This window comes from Myzus persicae, unplaced genomic scaffold, assembly GCF_001856785.1.
Source record: "Myzus persicae strain clone G006 unplaced genomic scaffold, MPER_G0061.0, whole genome shotgun sequence".
Taxonomy (NCBI): domain Eukaryota; kingdom Metazoa; phylum Arthropoda; class Insecta; order Hemiptera; family Aphididae; genus Myzus; species Myzus persicae.
The window spans coordinates 20,901-43,304 of record NW_019104454.1 but is presented as its reverse complement, the minus strand read 5'-3'; the positions used below and the strand labels follow the sequence as shown (position 1 = coordinate 43,304).

The 22,404-nt window shown below is 29.4% G+C and overlaps 1 protein-coding gene across 1 annotated transcript; it reads left to right on the top strand.

Annotated features, from left to right (window-relative positions):
- The first annotated feature begins 18,741 nt into the window (after positions 1-18,741).
- LOC111042276 lies at positions 18,742-21,881 on the top strand. Its single transcript, XM_022326824.1, has 4 exons — positions 18,742-19,002; positions 19,881-20,033; positions 20,741-20,908; positions 21,631-21,881. The coding sequence occupies exons 1-4, from the start codon at positions 18,907-18,909 to the stop codon at positions 21,787-21,789; spliced, it is 576 nt and encodes a 191-aa protein (XP_022182516.1). The 5' UTR covers positions 18,742-18,906; the 3' UTR covers positions 21,790-21,881.
- The last annotated feature ends 523 nt before the right edge of the window (positions 21,882-22,404 follow it).

Here is a 22,404-nt window from a genome sequence, read left to right as displayed (position 1 = left end):
TAAATATTTTTATGGATTTGGAAAGAAAAAATGGAAAAACATTTTTTACGCATATATTATTAACTATTATTATGATCGTCGTCGTCGTCGTCGTTGTGCCCATACAGTATCCACACATATATATATATATACCTATATGTACATAAAAAGTCACGTAACGAGGTCATGACGAGTGCTCGCGTACGTGACCCGCCGAGGAAGGCATGACAGACGTCGGTGGTGTCGTAGTGTCTGAACTGGGGACCGATAGAACCTTGTCAATAATTGGATTAGATTTTTTTGCTCCACTCCGTTATTATCATTATTATTATTATTATTATTATATACAATACGATAAAGAGGAGAACTGCACACTCGTACACTCGTCTCGTCTGAATGATAATGGCTAAAGACCTATTGAAAATGGTTGTAAAACTGATGGTAGAATGTTCTTAAGTACCTATATCTATGCTGCGCTTCAATTGTTATTATTTTTTTTTTCGTTTATTCGACACAGAGAAAAAATTGATAAAAAAAAATGTAATGTGTTATTTATTTATAGGTAGTGGCATTATATATTTCAAAATATTATAAGACACATTATTTAATACATAAACCGACGAATGGCGAAAAACATTCATCATGGCATTTTTTTATGGGACATTATTGGTGCTGAGATGTAGTTTGACGGTGAATTGTCTTGTAAAAATACTATGGTGACAATTCTATTTCTTCCTGTTCTATTCTTTTTTATTATCATTCTTTTTCAACTACGACTGTTGTTGTGAGCTTGTACTTCTACACAAGTCTTTTCAGCGTGTATAACAAATTCTTTAGAAAAAATATATATATATAATAATTCTACCTACCTACGATTGTTATATTTTTTGGATAACTGTAAAAGTGTCGAGTACAAAAAACAAAGATACAACACTCGGTTGTAATTTTTTACTTTAAAGTTAATCCTAGACATGTCTCAAATTTTTTTTTAGTTTTCATCAAATACCGTTTCAATAAGTTGTACCTATACTGTCTATATATTTTAAAGCATCTTATTTCTTAAGAATATGAATAACGATGATTGTTACTATCAACAACAACGAAGTGTTTAAGTAAGTTTACATTTTTCACCAAATCATGGGCTGAATTCGTGCTATTTCTCCAGGACTTGGGGCTAAGGTTCCCTCTAAATCTGAATGACGATATGATAATAACTATAATTTTATTGTATTACTTAAACAATACGGCCCATGAACTAATAACAACATAATTCGATATTTTCTATAAACAGACAACGCAGAAGGTGTCTGTATGGTGGGAAAAATCAAGCCGTTTGTTCTTCCGCCGTATAGGAAAATTATAAAGTTGATTCGGATGTTCGAGTTGGGCCCAACTATGATAATAATATCATCGTAAATCGCTGCGGTAAATACCGTTGTTGTAAAATATAACAATATAATAATATCTCAAATATCACGTTTTTAGAATTTATTATGTAGGTACTTTAATGCGTTATTCGGGCAGACGATAATAATAACTCGAACTCAGTCGACTACCGTTTCACCGATACACATTTTATATTATATCATTGCACGCGACAATAATTCTAAATGCACATAATATTATTATTAATATTACATAATATTGACATGGTCGTGTGTAATCATTACGCATGCTATTATTAAAACATTATGCTGCTCAGCACATGTGGGTAGCAGTAGTGCGGGAAGGGGGCGAATTTGTGCATTACCCAGCCCTACCTTGCACCCCCGTGATCATTCCATCGCGGTTTCTAGGAAATGTGTTTAATTCCGAGAACGCATTACCTATATAGGCTTTAAAAAACCGTATACCCTATTTGTTTTAATTTTTTTCTAGGGATGGCCTGCAGCGAACGATAATAATAATGTTAACGCGCGGTCGGTACGACGACGACGACGACGATTCTAATAATGAATTTAAATCGATATAATATCATAATATTATTATGTAGTCTACCGGTTCGGAAAATTCGTGTAATAATGAACAATGATGTTATACCGTTTTCTCTGAGAACTAAATCCATTCTAAATTTTTTACTCGAGTACTATTTTGTTGGTGGAGTTTATCCACAAAGAAAAGCGCTTACTCATAAAAATATTGTACCAGCGCAAATTTGGCAATAGGAACATTCAGCTCCCATTCAATACACTTTTAATTATAAATCATGTGTCTGCGCTTCATATCGATGAAAATATTTTGTTTTTATACATTTGTGGTGGGCCACAAATTCATCAAAAAAACAAAAAACAGCTTATTTAATAATTTAATTTGATATTTCAATAATTTTTATGCTACAAAAAACAAAATTTTTGGAAGACTTTCTAGCCAACTTCCAATTGGTGTCTTCTAGGTAAAACTAATTGGCTGTACAAAATGCATGTATTTACTCAATAAAATATATCCGGAACCCAACTAATGTACTCAATAAAATCCGTCCATACCCAATTCATGCTATTTTTGAAATTAGAAACTCTACTCGAGGTTACACCAAATAACTTGCACTTAAAAAAAACACATGCACTTTGCATTTTATTCAATTTTAATTCACTGTTTAATTATTTACGCTTTCATAATATTGTGCTGTGGATTGACAACGTGGTTGTGGTCCAGCAGGGACCAATAACTCTAATGGGGATTATAGCCTTATTGCATATTAACAAGGAAATGGCTTTACCGGTAAATCCTATGACAAATCTGCAACAACAAACATCCAACAATTTGACATTTTTTGTTAAACTTACGTTTTGTTTAGGTATTCAATAATTAGATATTAGGTGGTGTTATACTTGGTAAGAGTTACAATAAAACAACTTTACGTTACTGATCATCAAAAGCATAAAGTACGTATTTTTCTTAAAATAAATATTTTCGACGACTTATTTACTTCGGCTAGATTTTGAATTGAGTTTCAGTCAGATGAATTGTAAACTTTTCATTCGTTTATAAAAGAAAAACAGGGAACTGAGGATGAATGCACCATGTACCGATTGTACGTGGAAGTGAATTGTCGTATAATCAAAATGCAAAAAATACGATCAAATTGTAAATTGTAATTTTAGTTCCTGGTTAAAGTATAATATAGCATGTCTGTAAAAAAAGCAATATCTCGTAAGTCACAAATGAGAAACTTTTCAGAAATAGGATAAAAATAGGTCAAATATTATTATGATATAAAACAAGTCAAAACTATCTAGGTACTGAATACGTGATATTTTTGTAAAAATGTCTATAGGTAACTGATTAAAATGGAATTATTTTTAAGTTTGTATTATATTCTTTAGAAATGGGGAGCTATTTACGTGATATGATTATTCAAATTTTCCAAACATTTCTTGAAAATGTTGATGTACTTATGTATTATATTATATAAAATCCCTTTTTTTACTTGATAGTAACGAAACATTTTCGTGATCTTTCTTTTTTTCAAAGATGAAAATTTCCGAAGAGTATAATACTGAAACAATACACATTACTTATATTATATAGTAAGTAAATTATAATATTATCAGGCACCGAGAAATTATTTAGTTGCTGTATGTTTCTTTTTTTAAGTATTTAACTTAGTCGCTATTCGTTACATGTTTTATAGGAATTGAAAGGTTGTTTGGTGAACATTCTACGACTACTTGAATTCAACTTGTCTGTTTGAATAATTGAATAGGCTTCTGATTTCTGAGGTGAACTTTATACCTACGTGTAACCCGCAACAACATAAAATAAATGATGTCGTGCGCGATTTGTGATGTGCGACTTTCGATTTTAAAAATCACTCGACAGTAAATATTATGTATACGCTTCCACCACAATTCGTAATTATATGGTGTAAATAATAATCGTTTTTCGAAAATAACCAAAATGTATCATTTACGGATGTTGCAGAATGCGTCGTATTAAAACACGATTGCACCCATTTTACATTTTTACATGCGAAAAACGCAACAAGATTGCTCTACGTGAAATACAGGTGTTGCTTTACTAACAGTCCGAGTGGTAAACTCAAAATTGAGAATTATGAGTCCGAATGACGCAGATACATCAAATATGCATAACGACCAACAGTCAACTGCATCTCATATGCAAGAACCGGCTACAGTCTACAACAGATAAGATAAATTAACAATAAATTAATATCATCTCAATTATTGGAGTGCTTACTACTCGTATACCTACGTACAATATAATAATATTTAGCCGGTTATATTATTTAGCTTATGCCTTATGGCTTATAGGATAATATCGATCTCGAAAACTGTACGTTTTCATGTCACACCCACGTCCAACATAGATATTGGAAAAATTCGTTCACGAAAAAAAATATGAAAAAAAAATTATAACGTTACAGGTCGAGACTCGAAGTTGTAACTTCAACCTTGAGTTTACCACTCCGACTGTATTTTCAAATAGTCTATTGGAAAATTGTCAGAATGGTAAGACCTATAATTTTAGGGAGTGCAATGGCGTTGCGTTTTTTGTATGTAAAAAAGTAAGACGGGCGCAATCGTGTTACAGCCTAAAATTGTATTGGTCCAGGTTTAGAGAACGGACACAGTATCTCAATGATTATTATCGACCACACAAATGGTAAAAGTCAATCGGTGTATCATAGTATATTATTATACCAGCGTGGCATAACCTTTTCAGTTGTCTAAACCGCCAATTATGTGAAAACACTTTGAGTCGCACTAAGCCTATAAATGTATGGGGATAAAATATAAACACACACAAATAATACAATAGAAGAAATATGGACTAGTATAAAATCATACAAAAAACTCGACATTGATGCCAATTAAAAATTGGTGACCCTTGTCTTAGCTCTCTTGGCCCAATAGGTTGGGTTAGTGACAATACGAATCTCGGACAGAAAGCTTTGGAAAACAACGCGAAGTGTATTGAAATCCCAGTCTTAATAAAAACGGTTTCAAATTTTTCCGATTTAGGATTTTTGAATTAAATAACCGAAATAAGATTTTTTTCAGTTTTTGTTTTAAAATATAATACCGATATCCAATTTTTTTTGGTTTCAGTTTTTATTTTGTTCTCGGTTTAGGTTTTTTAACGTTTTGGAACAAGTCTCAAACAATGCTCTGTGATAATAAAATTCACCGGTGTATTAATCAGACTTATACACATTGTCAATTTTTTAAGAAGCAAAAAAAACCTTCTGTTGTTATTGTTAAAGATTTTTAGAAAATTTGAAAGTGTTATACCTAATAATACTTTGAATTTAATTTGATAGATAATTAATTAAAATTGATACAAATGTGTTTATGCCAATTTCTCAATTATAAAAAAAAAACATTTAACATGTTAATTTTTAGTCTGTGTAAAAACAAGTTACTTAAATTGCAACTGGTTATTGCACCCAATTAATGTAACTAACCAGCAAATAATCACATTTATTATATTTTATAAATAGTATGTATATTTTATCAAATTACAAAAAAAATTGTATTTGTTAAACCAGTGGGCAGTTATCAACAACAACAAAAATAATAACAACAATTATAAAATAAAGGTAAGCTATACTTTTATATTTTCGTTGACATATAGGTTTAGTATTGATTGATAGTAAGAATAATGAAAAAACTAAACAATTATTACTTATATAAATAAAGTATTCAGTGATATAATACTGCTGTACAGGTAACAAACACTGTCAGACTATTACTTGAAATAAAAAAAATATTGTTTTAAGGTAATACAAAAAATATATTATTCTTTATCAAACATAAATAACCTTGTTACTGCACTGAATAAAATAATAAAACTTTTATTTATTCATTTGGTGCAAGAACCAGGTAATGTAAAGTTATTATATAAAAATGACCGAATTACGTCCCGACGTATTTGGTTGTTGCACCTGGCCATAACATAAAACATAGTTTTCTTAAAGTATTTACCATTATATTTATTAGACGTATCTGGTTACTGCACCGAAAGGTAGACAATTTTTTCTCAACTCTTTTATATAAGAAACCATTTTTGGAAAAATTTGGATGTAGGTACCTGGTTATTCAGCCTCGGTATACATCACGTCGTACATTATATTTTAATATTTTATTATAAACCTGCACACTGTAATATTATGTTATACGATCATAAACATGTGTAGGGACTGTAATAATTGTAAAATTACATTATGAAGTACGACTCGAATATACATCGAGCCACCCCTAGTTTGAACTTTTATTTCAGAATACAATGGGTTATTTATTTTTATTATTACTAGTCATTGTTAATTCAGAATAAACCAAAACAGGTGGCGTGTCGTGACAAACACGAGACTATTTACAATATGTGTACATGTATATAATATAATACAGCTATAGCAGGACTGCCATAACACTGTTTCGCAACAATGAGGGTAGGCTATTTCTAATTTAAACACACACGCTCGTATGCACCTACATATATGTCGCAAGACCCCGAAAGTCATAAACACAATATATATACTACACTTGTATAATATGCAATGTGATTCACCATGTTCGTCCATGTCGATTATGTTTTTTACATTTGATGTTTTTGAAATATATTATGAGTGTCTGCAATAGAAAATCATCAATAATCTGCCACGATGAATCCAAAATCATTGTTAAAATTTGTAACATTTTTCAGTTCACCCGAACCCCAACGAATCGAGTTTGTACTTCTTTGTTTTATATGTAATTTGTTGAACTTAGATTTATTAATTTATAAACTTTAGATGATATGATATTTCAATAATTTAAATATTATTGACTAAATTTTTTCATAAATTGGCGGAAGAGTGATTTGTAGGTACCTAAATGAAAAAGTAAAGGTTGACCCAAGAGGAATCGATCAATTATTTATGATTCGGTAGAAAAGGGAAAGGAACACTTTTGGAGGAAACTGATAACTTCTGCAGTCAAAATAGTTGTACGAGCGTTTTGAGGTCCAGGCAGAAGGGTTGGTGTTTACAGCACGGGAACAAACTAGGTGCAGGACACCTTTTGTAACATATAACATCATAGTGAGGTAGTGGCGTATTTGTTTTTTTTTCGGCGAACAATGAATATAATAATATACTGTGAACACGTGTTTTATGATTAATTGAAGTAGAAGTTTTGATTAAACCGTATTTCGAAATTAATTTTCGTTCCGGCCTAGTGAACTAAACAGTTTGGGGCGGGTAATAGGAGTGAGTGAGAGAGAGAGAGAGAGAGAGAGAGATAGGCTACTGACGTGACCCACGACAGACGGAGAGACGGTTCGTCATAGCTATTTTATACAGTGTATACATTGTAATATCGTTGCAACATAATTATTAATGTTGTTATTGTGCTGTTGCTGTATGTATATTTGTGAGTGTTATATACACATTTTCTTTTGATTTGACACATTTTTGTGTGTGTTCTAGCAAAACAAAATAGGTTAAGTTTTTATTTATTATTTTATTATTATTATTATTATTATTATTATTAATGGGATACGAACTCATATAAAGCTTATTATATTGAAATTAACAGATATTCGTCTTAAAAAAAGCCAGAACTAATAGACTCTTGAATATTCAATAAATTTAAATCAATTTAAGATCATCACATTGCTTTTTAAAGGAAATTCAACATTTGACGATCTAGATCATACATTAGACGAAATCGGAAAACAGAGCACAATAACATAGATAAATTAAGATTTCTATCAATGTTTGTGAAAGACACAACTAGCACTTTTTTAGAAAATTTAAATAATTCAAAAGAAAATTGGACAGAAAATGGAAGAGACTTTCCAACATCAATACCTATCAATCAAGCTTTTTATTTTTTTGAGAACAACTCTAGAAAGTTAGAGACAGGGAGAATTCAAATCAGTAAAAAACTTTATAGTCAAAATAGAAAGTGTGTGTAGACCGATTAAAAGTAAAATGAAGGAAGAAGATATTTGTATTAATGAGTTAAAGGGACTTAGGAAATATTATACAATCAATTTCAACGCAGAACCATATGACTTTTAACAAAAATGAAAAAAAAATTGAATTAATGCAACACAGCTTGGATACTATAATGAAGATAGATAACAAAGGAAAAATAATAAGTTAACAAACAGATATGTTAAACTCGAGAGTAAAAAAATTACATAAATATCATAAAGAAAAATAACTCTAGGAAGTAAACAAATGACATGGGGAATAAACAGACGATTTGACCAGAAAAGTAGAACAATTAAGAGAGTAGGTAATGGTTTGAATATTATACTGAGAAAACACACGTTCAAAACAGTTGACTTTGAAAAAGAATACAGTGAAGAACGATATAGGAAATAAAATTCAGATAGGGATGTGAGAGGTGGCAATAATGATAGAAACAGCGATTATGACAGAAACAAGGAATATAGGTACTAAGGTCCGTATCCAGAAAGATCACGTGAACAGAGTAAATACTCAAGGGAATGTAATAGGGGTAGGTATATATTTTTCGAGAGAAAATCAAAGAATTAATAGACACAGATTTTTTTTAAAAAAAGAACATATATTAGCAAAAAATAATAACAATGAAGATAGAATATTATAGCCTATAGATCATAAATCCATATAATTGTAATATCAACTTTCATGTTGTTTAGTGGTAAGGCGCTCATGGTGAAATAACAGTGTTTGTTAGAATACTTTTATACAGAAACTGTTATTTACATTATATAAATTGTGATATTTTCAGTGTATAGTATATTTTTCTAGTATGGTTATAATATTTTGTTGTTTTGAGTTACTATTATTTTGGTTTTTTTATAAGAAACTTTTATCACCTGAGTAAATTACAAGTAAGCAAATAATTATACAATCGGCAGTAGATCTTGGTATTTTAAACAGATGTACGACTATACGATGGATTTAAAATTGTTTACAATTTGTCCGGATTAGATAAGGTCAAAGTGGGGGGGGGGGGGGCAACTTCGTGTACGCACATAATCCACATTATTTACGTGGCCAAGTATAATATGGCATAGCAAAAACCAGTTTTAAACATAATTGATTTTGTTTTTTTTGATAGAATTCAAATTACAATAACCCGTAGATATTTTAAATTTTCGTTTTCATATCGAAACCGCAATAATTTGGAAATTATTTTTCAGTCAAGCATTCATCACATCACATGCACAGTGCCCATGCCTAAGATTTTAAGATAAAATGCAAATTTGTTCGAAAAAAAATAAGAGTAAATTCACAGGTATCGTTCTGTGAGTATCTAAAGTTTGAATTTTGACAAATTTAATAATCAGTAATAAATAAAGATATCTTATCAAGCAATTTTTTATTCTTTTGTAATTCTTAAATTTAATAACAGTCAGGATTTAAAGTGGGAAAAAATCTAGAGGGGACTAATGTCTCCATATACTGTTAAGCTTTCCATACATAATTTTATGCATAATGTCTTATGTATAAAATAATAATTTGTTAAAGGAGACGCGTTTAACCGCCATCAGAGGTAGGGGACTGAGTCCTCCTTCGTCCTCCCAATTTAACCCCTGATAACAGTGTAAGTTAATACTTGACAAATTATCCAAATGATAATGTTATAATTTTCGACACTTATTTTAATAATATTTTTACGCGGATTAATCCTTGTGTATAAATAATTTAATATACGCTGACAGGTCGAACTTTTTTATTATTTTAGTCAAATGTGTTGAGTTTTGGTGGCAATAGTAGAAAAATTATAGTTTTGTTCGTATAATATTAGAAAATCAAAAAGAAATAGTCACATACATAAAACACATGAGGTTCGTTGCTTTCATTTACTCTCGTTTAGTATTGATAAATTATAGGCATGCCTTCGCAAGATAACGATAATAACTTATGATTGAGTTAAGTTCATGGGAACAATTTTAAAAAGCTGAAAATCAATAGTTGACCATTTTTTTTTTAAACTCAGTTAAGTTAAGACTTATATGGAAGCGGTGTTGGAATCGATTGCGATAAGTAAATTAAATTTCTCGGTCCAAGTCGTGGCCGTGGCGTGTCAATTAAAAAGTCAACTCCGGTAATGGTTTTCCGCCTTATTCGTCGACGTCGTCGTCGTCGTCGTCGTCGTCGTCGTCGTCAAGTTCGTGTGCGCGGGATTAATGGCATGCACATCGTATCGCCGAATGCCTCGCCCAAAAGCCAATTTTTCTACGCCGTTCGGTTAATTGATTGCGCCCCCCCCCCCGTGTCCCATACCATCGAGTAAGCCCCCCCCTCCCACACACACACACTCGCACACCCTTTGACGACCGCACCACCAAGAGAAAGACCGGCCAATCAATCGACTGTATAGTTCTTTACTTAGGTACATAATATATAATAAATTAGTGTGTGTGTGTGTGACGACGATCGCCTTGAGCACTGTCGCCACTGCCGAAACGGGTTCGGTGAGACAAACACACATAAACACTCAGTTGAAGTCTCTCCGATTCATCGGCAGATGGCTGTCGGACAGTCTCCAACCTGCTCGAACAGTTAACCGCCCGTGATCTGCAAACAGTGTTAGGAATTGTCTAGATAATTTATTTTTTATTTTTATCTTATCTAGATAAATAAATATAAATTATCTAAGTATTTATTTTAGCTAAAAATTTCACTTATCTAGATAAATGCACAAGATAAATTTTTCATTGAAATTTACCCAGATCTGTTCGAAAATGATTCATTTGTATTCTAATCGTCTCAGGCTCAACTTGAGCGTGAATTAACATCTAGGACTAAAAAATATGATCTTAATCTGAAAATACTATAAATTATTTTTATTTAGTGCTTATTGGTTAAAAGTTATCACGTATTAGTTGTCAGTAATAAATATTCTGTATTTGGTTATAATTACGAGTATGTATACATATAATATACTTATTCATTTACATAAGTGTCCTATATTACTGCTGTTTGTCCCGATAGGTGTTATTTCCCAGAATTGTATAAATATTTTAAAAGTATAATTAAAATACGAATAATAGAAACAGACGACAAGTCATCACTGCCGTCCGCCAAACAAAATTAAATTGAATATAATATTATCATTATGTTTATTGAGAAATAAACATAAAACAGCCTTTTATTATTTCCGTATTTGCTATAAGTTCATCTGAAATAAATATTAATAATAAATAATGTATAATTCACATTGACATAGGTATCTTGATATTCGTAATAATTGATAAGTCTGACAAGCAATTAATACTACGTGGGATTTATTAATACTACGATGCTATTAATATATTTTGGGTTTTATATTTTATAATATAAATCCATGAACTATGATCTATTTGTATACCAATAAAATTGTAATATACACATGACGTATAAAAATAATAAACTATACAAAGTAAAGTATACACAATAGGTACTCGTAAATATCGACGGAAATAAACATATTATTCGGGCATGCACTTACATGACAATATATATATTTTTGTTTCAAAGTTATTTTAATTGCAGGTTCTATAATTATCTGTGATTTACCTGTAAATAAAAATATAAAATATTTCTTTTTGTTAGATAGGTATATTTGATTTTATCTTTTCTGTATCTTATTATTCTACATTATTAATTATGTTATCTGTATCTTTAACCAGATGATTTTTTTGTCACCAGTCCCTAACACTGTAAGCAACCGAAATTCATTATTCATTATTCAACAGCTCCAAAAAACTACAGTCACATTTTTAACAGTTATCGTGACTAACGTTTATTATAATAATAACATAATATTTAAAAATATGTTCTTAAATTTATCGTTGGTTATCGAAACTCTGGGTGATCCAAATTTCGTTTTTATTCATCCCGCCGCGTCAAAAATTGAGTTACCGTGACATGGTCGACAGTCTTTATGGGAGCCGCTTAATGTAGTACCATCGGATATTTTTTTTGCTTATTAACATTTCGATTCGTTCCGTATGTATGTATTTATTTATTTTTCCTATTTAATCCAAAATAATATTTATAAAATACATGTAACATGTCGCATGGGTCCTGAAAATACGTCTAAATAATGGGGGTTTATTATCAACATAACCGAACATCATACCACCAATTTTCCGAGGGTTGAATAGGCAATAAAAATAAAACATTTCCATAGGTCCAAGTTATTGGTCATAAATTACAATAACAGTATGAGTAACAGTATACTTTACAGTTATAATATTACAAATACAATCAAATGTTGTTTTCATGTAAGTAATTCTGTTTGTAAACTTTACTAAGTTATATCTGGTTTAAAACTTTAAAAGCTAACAAAATATTGAAAAGCCGTACAATTGACATTGACATAATAAATAATCAGTATCGTTATGATACTTAAATAATTGGTATTTTGTCAACAACATTTTAATCGGATTAATGCAAAGTCTGAAAATATCGTTCGATTTCCTACTAAAATTATTGAATGAAGTGTCATTTTTTCAACACAATAATTTAAAAATCTTGTTTCACCTACAACTCTCATAAAACGCCTTCTACAAAATATGTTTTCGTCGACGTGTTTCTCAGTGGAGCATAGCCTGATTTAAATATTGTAAAGCTCTTTTTCGTAAAATATTTTCCTAGTGAGAATTTACGTTCTCGTATTAATAGTGTACCGACATAAATTTATACGTGTACCTGTTTGAAATATTTTTTAAAAATTCTGAGAAAAACGATAGGTATTGAACGTATTCAATAAATATACCTACTTCACGTGGATTTTTGATCGTTTTGTGGAATTGAAAAACTATGTTACATTTGTTTGAAAACGCTTTTTCGCATTTCACCGGTATCGTGACTCCACGTCGTACAGATCAAAATGTATTTTTACGCGACGGTCGAAAGATATAACTTTATCTGTGTTTTGTAATGAGATTTTGTTGTTTTGTGTGTGTTGCATCCCGTATAATTTATGTCGTAAAAAGCGAAATAATCACATTTTCAATTGAGAGCATACAAAAAAAAAATGTATACATTTAAGTGAGATAAAAAAGTCACCGACACAACACTGCAGATAGAGATCGTCTTTTTGTATATAAATGAATAACAAAAAAAAAAAAATGATTGTTCTACCGCCATTTTGTGACTCGTTGCAGAGAATACTCGCGGAAACATGTTTTGACAGCTCGTTTTAGCTACTGAACATTATTACGTCGTAATAAGTTCACTCGTAGCCAGGCTATGGCCGCATAAAATGTATCCACTTGTATAAATAAATTATATTTTATTATAATCGAGAGATGTCCGTAACCTTTCTTCAATATTCATAATAATTCGTATACTATATGGGTAAGTTATATTTTTAATGCTCAAATAGTATGCGAATACGTTAAATAATTATCCCCCACCTCCTTCACCCATCATGACAAAGCATTTGACCACCATTGGTTATTATACTTTTGAATTCTGTGAAATTTGAGAGTACGATGAGCGAAAGACTGCAAAAATAAAATCTTATAATGTCAGCTCATCATGGGATATACGACATTTTTACAATGCGGAGTCAAAACAAAAATGTAACGGTTGAGTAAAATTATCGACACGAAATAATATTATACAACAGGACAGTCGCCGAACAAAAATTTGTTCTAAACTTACTCGATGACGAATTATTTGTGTATCATCGTTGTGAAAACCATACGAAAAATAAAAGTGAAAATAATATTAGACAAAGGTTTTAATAGGTAATATTGTATAATATATTAACGAAAATGACGATGGACACAACGATAACTGTATTAAAATGTAATAAATTGCTTTGTACGACTTAAAATCAATTATTTTGATATGCTTCGTATTCGACTAAACTCATCGTCATTGACAAACCACGAGCGCTGTTATACAATTTTAAATTTTGTTTTATTTCATAATATTATATAGTGTCGACGAGTGAATAATCGAATTGCGGAGAGTTGTTTACGATAATTTTAACTGTTTATATGTGTGTTTATTTATTTCGAATAATTTTCGGGTTATTCAAGTTTAAGATTTTTTTTCTAATCTACCGGACCAGAGTGTACGCAGTGTAGTATTATTATTTACTGAATAGGTACTATGGTATTGTATGCCACGGTCATTATATTCAAAGATAGACATTAACAAGTTAAAAACTAAAATCAAGTTCAACCGTCAAGCTCATTTCAACTAAGTTATCAACTCTAAACTTATTTTTGAAAAGAACTTTTAATTTAATAAATTATTTTTAATGCATATAATGTATTAACTTCAAGTTGATTTAAACTTCTAAACTCTAAGTATTGATAACTCTTAAGCTATTAGCCCAAAATGTGTTTATACCAGAGTACACCGAAATATATTCTGATTCAGAAAAATAAATTTAAAATATAGATCGTCTTACAAATACATTACGATAAATAAAAAACAAACAATAATTTAAAACAACTTCGGTGTCTTGGAAATAACAAATAATTAACGACAAGACACTTATTTGGTGATCGAATTATGACATTTTAAATTCCTAAATCGAATTGATTTTAGCATTGACATTACTTTTAAATGCACCATAACGCTGACAAGGTGAATATGTCATAATGATATGTACTGGCGTACTGCATACGCAATATATTTTTTAATGTATTTATAGCAAGACTTTAAAAAGAAACATTTTCTTGCTGTTTTTAATAAAAATTACATTTTGAGTTTTTTTTTATAAAAGTTTGTGTTGGGTAGTTTTTAAAAAATGTGATTGTTTTTGTGATTAAAAATATTTTTTTTAAATAAATATTCATTTTTAAATGAGATTTATAAATGTAATATTTTCATTAATACTAAAGATCACAGTTCATGTTATCAAAAGACTTGCGAAAAATCTAAACTATTGGTAAAACCATGATAAAATAAATAGGTATGTCTGAAACATTTTTATGTGCAAAAAATGACTTATGTCATTCGCCTCTTAGGTAATATACAGTGAATAGAGTCATGGCCTATAGATTACAAATAATATCAATAATAAACACGTAAGCAACGAGTTACCAGTTATATGGCCTCTACTGCGCATGCACTAAAGTCTTATAATAGGCAGTAAAGGCTACAGAACTATTGACTTATCCCGAACATGTATATCAAAATATTGAGTTGTATTTGATCAGGTTCGCCTGTTATCAATTGTTATTGTTATCTCATATATTTTAACTATACTCGTATTTAGTCCAATGAAAAGAGTCCAACGCCGCCGGTAGAAATGCTTGAGCAGAGTGTGTTGTGAACTTATATATTGCCTACGTACCTATAATTATTGTGTCATGGGTAAGACTACCAAAAATATCTTAAGAGAATGCCTACCTATAAACCTTTTTTTTTAAAGTAAGAACAAACGGTGCATGGTTTTTTATTCGGTTCATTCACCATACTATGGTGATATCATAAATACAAAATGAAAAAGGATGGATTGGTGCTGGTGATGATGCGGAAATTCTGAGATATGTAGAGCTAAATAAAATAATATACAAATCATGCAGTGAGAAAAATCGTATTCAAAACAAGTTTTTAAGTCAATGAACTTTGTGAAATAACACCAGTGTGGTGTACACATGAGGGTGGCATGTCAAGCCGACAGGCCCATCCGGAAAAAATAATGTTTATAAACTAAAAACTTAAATTATAAACTTAAAAAATAAAATTGTAATAGATTATTATTTTGTGTTCATTACGAGTAGGTCACAACAATTGACGGATAGAAGGTCACACTTACAGTGAATGCCATTTTATGACATTTGAAGATTTTTCGGATTGAGACAAAATATATTATAAGATTGTGTCACATCGTGATATGCCTCTCATGTGCGTCACCAACTAAGTCGTGAATGCGTGAATATTATAGGCAATAGAAAAAAAATAGATTTTTTCGGAAATTAGTACAGACCTGTTGCTCCTGGCGCGATGCTGCTGCAGTAATCGATTCCAAAAAGGATCCATTTAAGAATACGATATTTTATGATGATAATATTTTGTGCCATGAATAGAACATTAAAGGAAACGGACGCCATATGGCTATATTGGACTTAATATCATTATGCTTATTCATTCAATTATCATGATTAAAGAACCCTTATAAAGTTTGTATCTCAACCGTCAACCCTAACATTAAACTTTTAAATTTATCCGAAAAATTTGTTTGTAGATTGTTGAACAATCGTTGAGAACTCCCAAATTGTATTAGATTCTATTTTTGCACTTGGAAACTTTCCGCACAGAACAAAACTTTTTGTTACGTATCAAATTGTATTGTTTATAAAAAAAAAAAAAATGTGAACTCCACCTTGTTGAAAATTGTTAAAATATTAATGACATTCTTGGGATCTATCATTTCTATGTGCACTTGAACTGATTCATGATTAAATCCTTCTTGATGTTCGTTTTGCCTATCAAAACGCTATTGATCGAAAATAAAACAAAATATCAGGCAGCAAGTAAAGAATATAATACGGTGTGACGCAACGATGGTAATTAATGTTCCGTAATATTATTATATAATATTGTTTCAATTTAGTTCATTATACGATTTGTTTGAAATTAGTTGTTGACATAATATCATTTTTAATTATAAATTATATTGAATTCATATACGTTTATAATTGGATTGATAGATACCTAGTTGATATTATATTACTTGTGGGACAGAGGGTGTTTGGTTAGTGTTTAGTCTACCCATATACATTACTCATGTACAAAATATCGTTGACTGACATGGGTAACAAAACAGGACGGTAAGAAAATAAATTGAATCATATTAAATATGATCGTCACCCCCTCCCCCGGATATACATAAGATATTTTAGTTAAGAACAATTTGTTCTATCACTTTTAAAAAATAAAACAATGTGAAGTGTTATCAGAGATTTTTGACTTTGGCCACACCACCCGGACTTATATTTCTCTACTGGTGTTAAACTATTAATGTGCCAAAACCCAAAGTAGATACTAAATGTTTCCTTCCTGATATTATAAATTATAATTGGGTCAATTAATACACACCGTTTCTAATAACTATTGTAAGCTATGCTTAAACAAAACATTGTAGATTAATGTGACGAATGCAAATGCACACGCATGTATCGTCTAAGGCTATCGGACTCTTATTTTATGTAAATAAAATACAATTTTCGTATAAATGTAGAATACCTATATTGTGTCGGTTTGAATACATTTAAATAATAATTTATTGCATTTAAAGAATTAGTTCTACAAATAAATTGTAAATAAGCTTATAAATGATTGTCTCCAAAAATCTAAACTCGAGAAGGAGACAACAGTTGTTTTTTTAGGGTGAGTTTTTCAAATATTGTTCACATAATATTATTAAAATAACTACTACTGTCTTTAGTAGTTCATGGCAAATCATTTTAGTGTTGTGATATCTCCAGTGACATCTACCGGTATTAAAACCAACTTTTAACGTTAGAAGAAAACACCAGTTACTTATTCGAATAAAATATTTTAATACAACCTAAATAATTGTAATATCATGTAATAAGTTATATGAACACAATTGAATGCATATTTTTAAAAATCGTATCAAAATTTAATTATCACTCAATTGCTTTAAGTGATAACTATAAAGTATTATATTACACAATGTGGACAGGCCAATTAATCTCTACACTAAATACATTTGTGTAATGCCAAAAATTGGTTTTTCGTATGCAATTACGTGAAACGAGACAATAGTGTGTCCGGAAGAGAAGATGTGGCACACACGTAACATTGTTTATTTTCTATGCAATCTATTTTCAATATAATATCTATAATTTGTATTATTATTTTGTCCGAATAATATTACATTGAAGGTCTTCAGCACAAAATTTAAACAAAAAAGACAATGAAATTAATACACAATAACTGTAATAATTCTCACAGTTGTGTGCTTTTGTACGATGATGTTCAGGTATACAACAATTATAAATTTATGAACACAAAATCAACTGTGAGTTTCGTAGCTGTAAATTAATTTTAACTTTTAACTCAAATAATTGGAACATTTAAAAAAAAAAATCATGAGAAATTTCAAGTAAATTGTATAGAAGACACAGATACGTAATAACTTTTGGAGGGTGTCACTTATGCTTATTTGAATAAATTTCAAACATTAATATTAGACGCATTGAAAGCATAAATTGTTCTTTTATATTTAATAATCATATTTTTAACAGTACAATATTATTTTATTTTCCAACTACTCATATAAAATATATGTACCTATATATATATTTACATTAAACTTTAATTCAAAAGTATACGAGTATTATGCATATATTTGACTTTAGCATTGAATACAATAGAGATGGACAATTTGGGGAACAAAATTGTACATTTTACCGTTTCCATAAATTTTAATTCAGGCCCTGAGTACGGTTGTTGCCGATGAATGGATATCGAATGCGAATCTTCAATCTCCGGGAAATAATTTTCAAACTATAAACCATTCCGAAAATATTAGTAATAATAATATCTATTTATTCCATCAAACATCTTAAAGATGAAATCTATAGTAAAATACGTGCCTATTGTTCGATATATTGTACAGTGATACTGCACATATTTTGGTGCCAATTTATTGATAATATAATAACAAATAACTAATTACATTTACTATATTATATCCGTGTAGTATTCAATGTTATCTTGATGATGGCTGATATTTATGAAGGTTTTATAATATCAAGAACAAATTCATTAATATTCCCTTACATAAGCGTATTTATATTTAGAATATTCGGAATATTACAATGCAAACAATGACACGAAAAACTCTGGTAAAGATTAAACAACGTTTTAGTATTATTCGAAAAATAATATTTAGTAGGTAACTTGTTTTCTTGAAACTCCGTGTTACACGTCGAATAGTATCTGTTTGTATATCATATAGGCACTCATCGGAACCAACAAAAAAGCAAAATATTAAAACCATGAAGCATAATATTATTTTTATGTTAATAAAATTGATATTTTTAATTAGTTCAGGATCGTCTGATGATTTAAAACTGTTTTCCGGTTCTCCAGCGGTAAGTCAAAATCATTAAAATTTTTAAATTTCACCGGCTTATTAATTTAACGTCAATGTAAGTCGTTAAATTAATATCTTTTTACTATTTTTTATCGTTATCGTTTTTTTTTAATTTTAAGTTTTTTATTGAAAACATCCATTTTTAATTTCTTAATACGAAGCGGAATATTTTTTGAAATGCCTATTTAACAATTTATAAAAATCTAGTTTTGGACGAATAATTTACCAGTTGAAGTTTTTAAAGTTAGGTATATAAAATTAACAAAAATCAAAACCAACAAAATGTGTAAATTATTTTGTAAAACCTTCACTTTTAATAACAACTAGTACTTGAAATTTCAAACCTACAAGATTTTGTTCACTTACACATGAGATGTTATTATTGTATAATGGAGACAATAGTTAAAAGTAATGAATAATGATATATTATGATTCAGAAGCTTAGTTATTCTATTCTATTTAAATGTTTTCACATGACGTGTGACATTAAGTTCTGTATTAATCACAAAAAGAACATAATAATAATATAAAATAGGTACTTACATAAATTTAAAAAGTAAACCCCCTCTCATAACTGAAATGTCTATAACATATTACAATATTAAAAATTAACTGACTAATATTGATGTTTGTTGCAAACCTACCGTATTAATTTTGTGTATTATTTACAGTTAAGTATCGGGCGCTTATAAAATATGTTCTAATTTCAACAAAATATATTGTATCAATGCATAGTTATATATACCCATAGAAAAGTATTAAAATAATATTGTTACATATTAAAAAACGGTCTATTACTACTACAAACATACTTACATACTTATTGTAGCAAAAAGAAGATATTAACGATATTATGCATTTGATATTTCCGTTTAGGGTCCTTACCGATTGGTCATCAAACAGGTTTCCAACTGCAATCCTACTCAAAATAATAAAATACAGCATAACATGTATTTACGTCACAGGGCCAATTCAACATTCATCTATGGAAATACAACTCTCGAAATACCTTTTGATGACACTTTCTTCGTAAGTACGAGTAGTTAGATTGATTAGACGACATTTTACTATGATGACGTGTTTTGAGGAGTTTTTGTCAGGAAAATGTATGAAATATTTTTCTTTTTTAAACTGAAATACAACATTACTGTAAAATGTATAAAATATAATTATTTGATTAAAATACATTGGCAATGTATTATAATATGCGTATTTGATATAGACAGTGTATAATAATATTATCACGTATAACTTTATAGTAAATTGTTTTATTATTAGACATATAATTACCAAAATAATGAAACAGAATAGATTAAAAAAGTTTTGTCAATTTGTATAAATGTATCATATTTTTATTTATAAGAATATTGACCTACACTTTGTTTTCCGAACGCCGTCATCATAGATTGTTATATCATATTAAGTGCATGGCTTAAGTCATTATCAAAAACATCATAATATTACATACACATTACAAAATATTATAAAATATTCAAACCAATATTTATCTATATCATAATATGACGGGTTCCTATACACAATATTAAGTACAAACTATTTATGTGTGCAGTAGGTGTGAAATTGTAAAATTTGTGTAAAAATCACACTTATAAATCTGTGGACTGTGGTGCGTTTTTTCAATCCGAAGTATTATTTGTTTGTTTTTCAAAACACGTTAGTGTTGAGTTTTGCTAATCCCCACCAGAGATCAATTAACGAATGTATTTTTTCTGTAGTTAGAAATAAAAATGGCTTTCAAGGATTCATATGGAATTTGGAGAGAAAACGTATTCATGCATAAATCACCAAAGGCATGCTCAACGTTAAAAAAATTATTGGGAAAAGCATGGAATGCAATTGCGAATGGTTATGGCATAACAAAAGTCGATTGTCCTTTACTTCCGGTAAACACATATATTTTTTTACATTGCAATATTTTATTTATTTAGTAATTATTATTATATTCATACAAATTTAAATGTTTTTTGAAGTATTTTACCGATTCGGTTAAACTATACACAACTAAATATATAGCATAAGACAAAATAATATTTATTTTAGTATATTATAACAGAAAGGCAGTGGTCTTAAGTATAGGAAAAATTATAACTATATAATAATATATTTACATTTTATTCGACCTGACCTCTAATATTTGTAGTAAGTATGTAGTTCACTACGGAATAAACCAAAATATATCAGACAAGCTGTATAATGATTTAAGCGGAACTATCAAATTTAATTCAATATAGATTATTTTTATAAAGTACCTCCAGTGCCTTTCAGCATGATTTTCAGTATGAATATTATTTAATTTATGATATGAAATTTAAAAAAATAATGAAAATGAGATGTAGGAATATAGAGTGGAAGATGAAGATAGATGAAGAGATGGATACACAGAAATGAAAATAACACGAATATATCTGGTATGAGTTAAGAAAACGATGAGTGAAACATAGACCTATGTAAAATGTAGGTCGATATTGAATTATCTCATAGGCTAGTGACCGAATGCCAAAGATAACGAAGAAGAAGAATTAAAATGAACAAATCAATTTTAAAAACCATGAAAAATTATAATTTATTTGTATTCTACTATTTATATTTGTTGTTTTGCTTTCAGGGTGTTTATATATCTCCGGGTATGGATGCTTCATTATTTGAAAAAGCTAATTTTCCAAAAACATTTTTTTATGGAACATACAAATTTAAAATGTATCAGTTACGAGAAAATGAAATATTTGGTTGCCAAAATTTCGTTGTTGGATTTAAGCGTCCCTGAAGTGTGTTGCATATAACTTAATTTGTGATGGTTCATAAATATCTGCTTTATTATCAAAATAAAAATTTAATTGTTTATATTTTTCTCAAGAATTATATGATTTTTAAATGTTAAACAGTAGGTGCTACATAATATTCTGGATTATTGTTCATAATCATAGTGGTCACTTTATCATAGTGGTCTTTGAAATTCAGAAGTAAATTATCAGGCATATTTAAAATGGATTTGAGTAGAGAAATATTTTAAGTTATTTGATGCTTGAGTGTAGTGTGTTCTTCGCCGAATTGAAAAATCAATAGAAAACAAATGATTGAATTACTGCGTACGTTTATTTTTTAAGTTTTTAATTTCAAATTTGTGTATGCGATTTGTAAAATGTGTAAATAATGTTTGAATGCATTATTTATACATTTATTATTATGTACTAATCTTACAAATAACACAAATACAAACTAACTGCAAATTGTTGTGATTCATTGTTAACATCTTATTTCAACACATTTTTATAAGTTACGTTTTTTGTCTTCTGCTAAAACATATACATTTTTCAATGTGTAAATAAGCCACACATAGTTGACAAAAACAAGAATTGAATAAAAACAGAGTTTTTATAAA

What these genes read in the sequence shown, in the direction of transcription:
- LOC111042276 (XM_022326824.1), top strand. Translation starts at nt 18,907, where the DNA reads ATGAAGCATAATATTATTTTTATGTTAATAAAATTGATATTTTTAATT. An exon ending in TGTTTTCCGGTTCTCCAGCG is followed by an intron (nt 19,003 to 19,880) that starts GTAAGTCAAAAT and finishes ATTTCCGTTTAG; the next exon opens with GGTCCTTACCGATTGGTCAT. An exon ending in TCGATTGTCCTTTACTTCCG is followed by an intron (nt 20,909 to 21,630) that starts GTAAACACATAT and finishes TTTTGCTTTCAG; the next exon opens with GGTGTTTATATATCTCCGGG.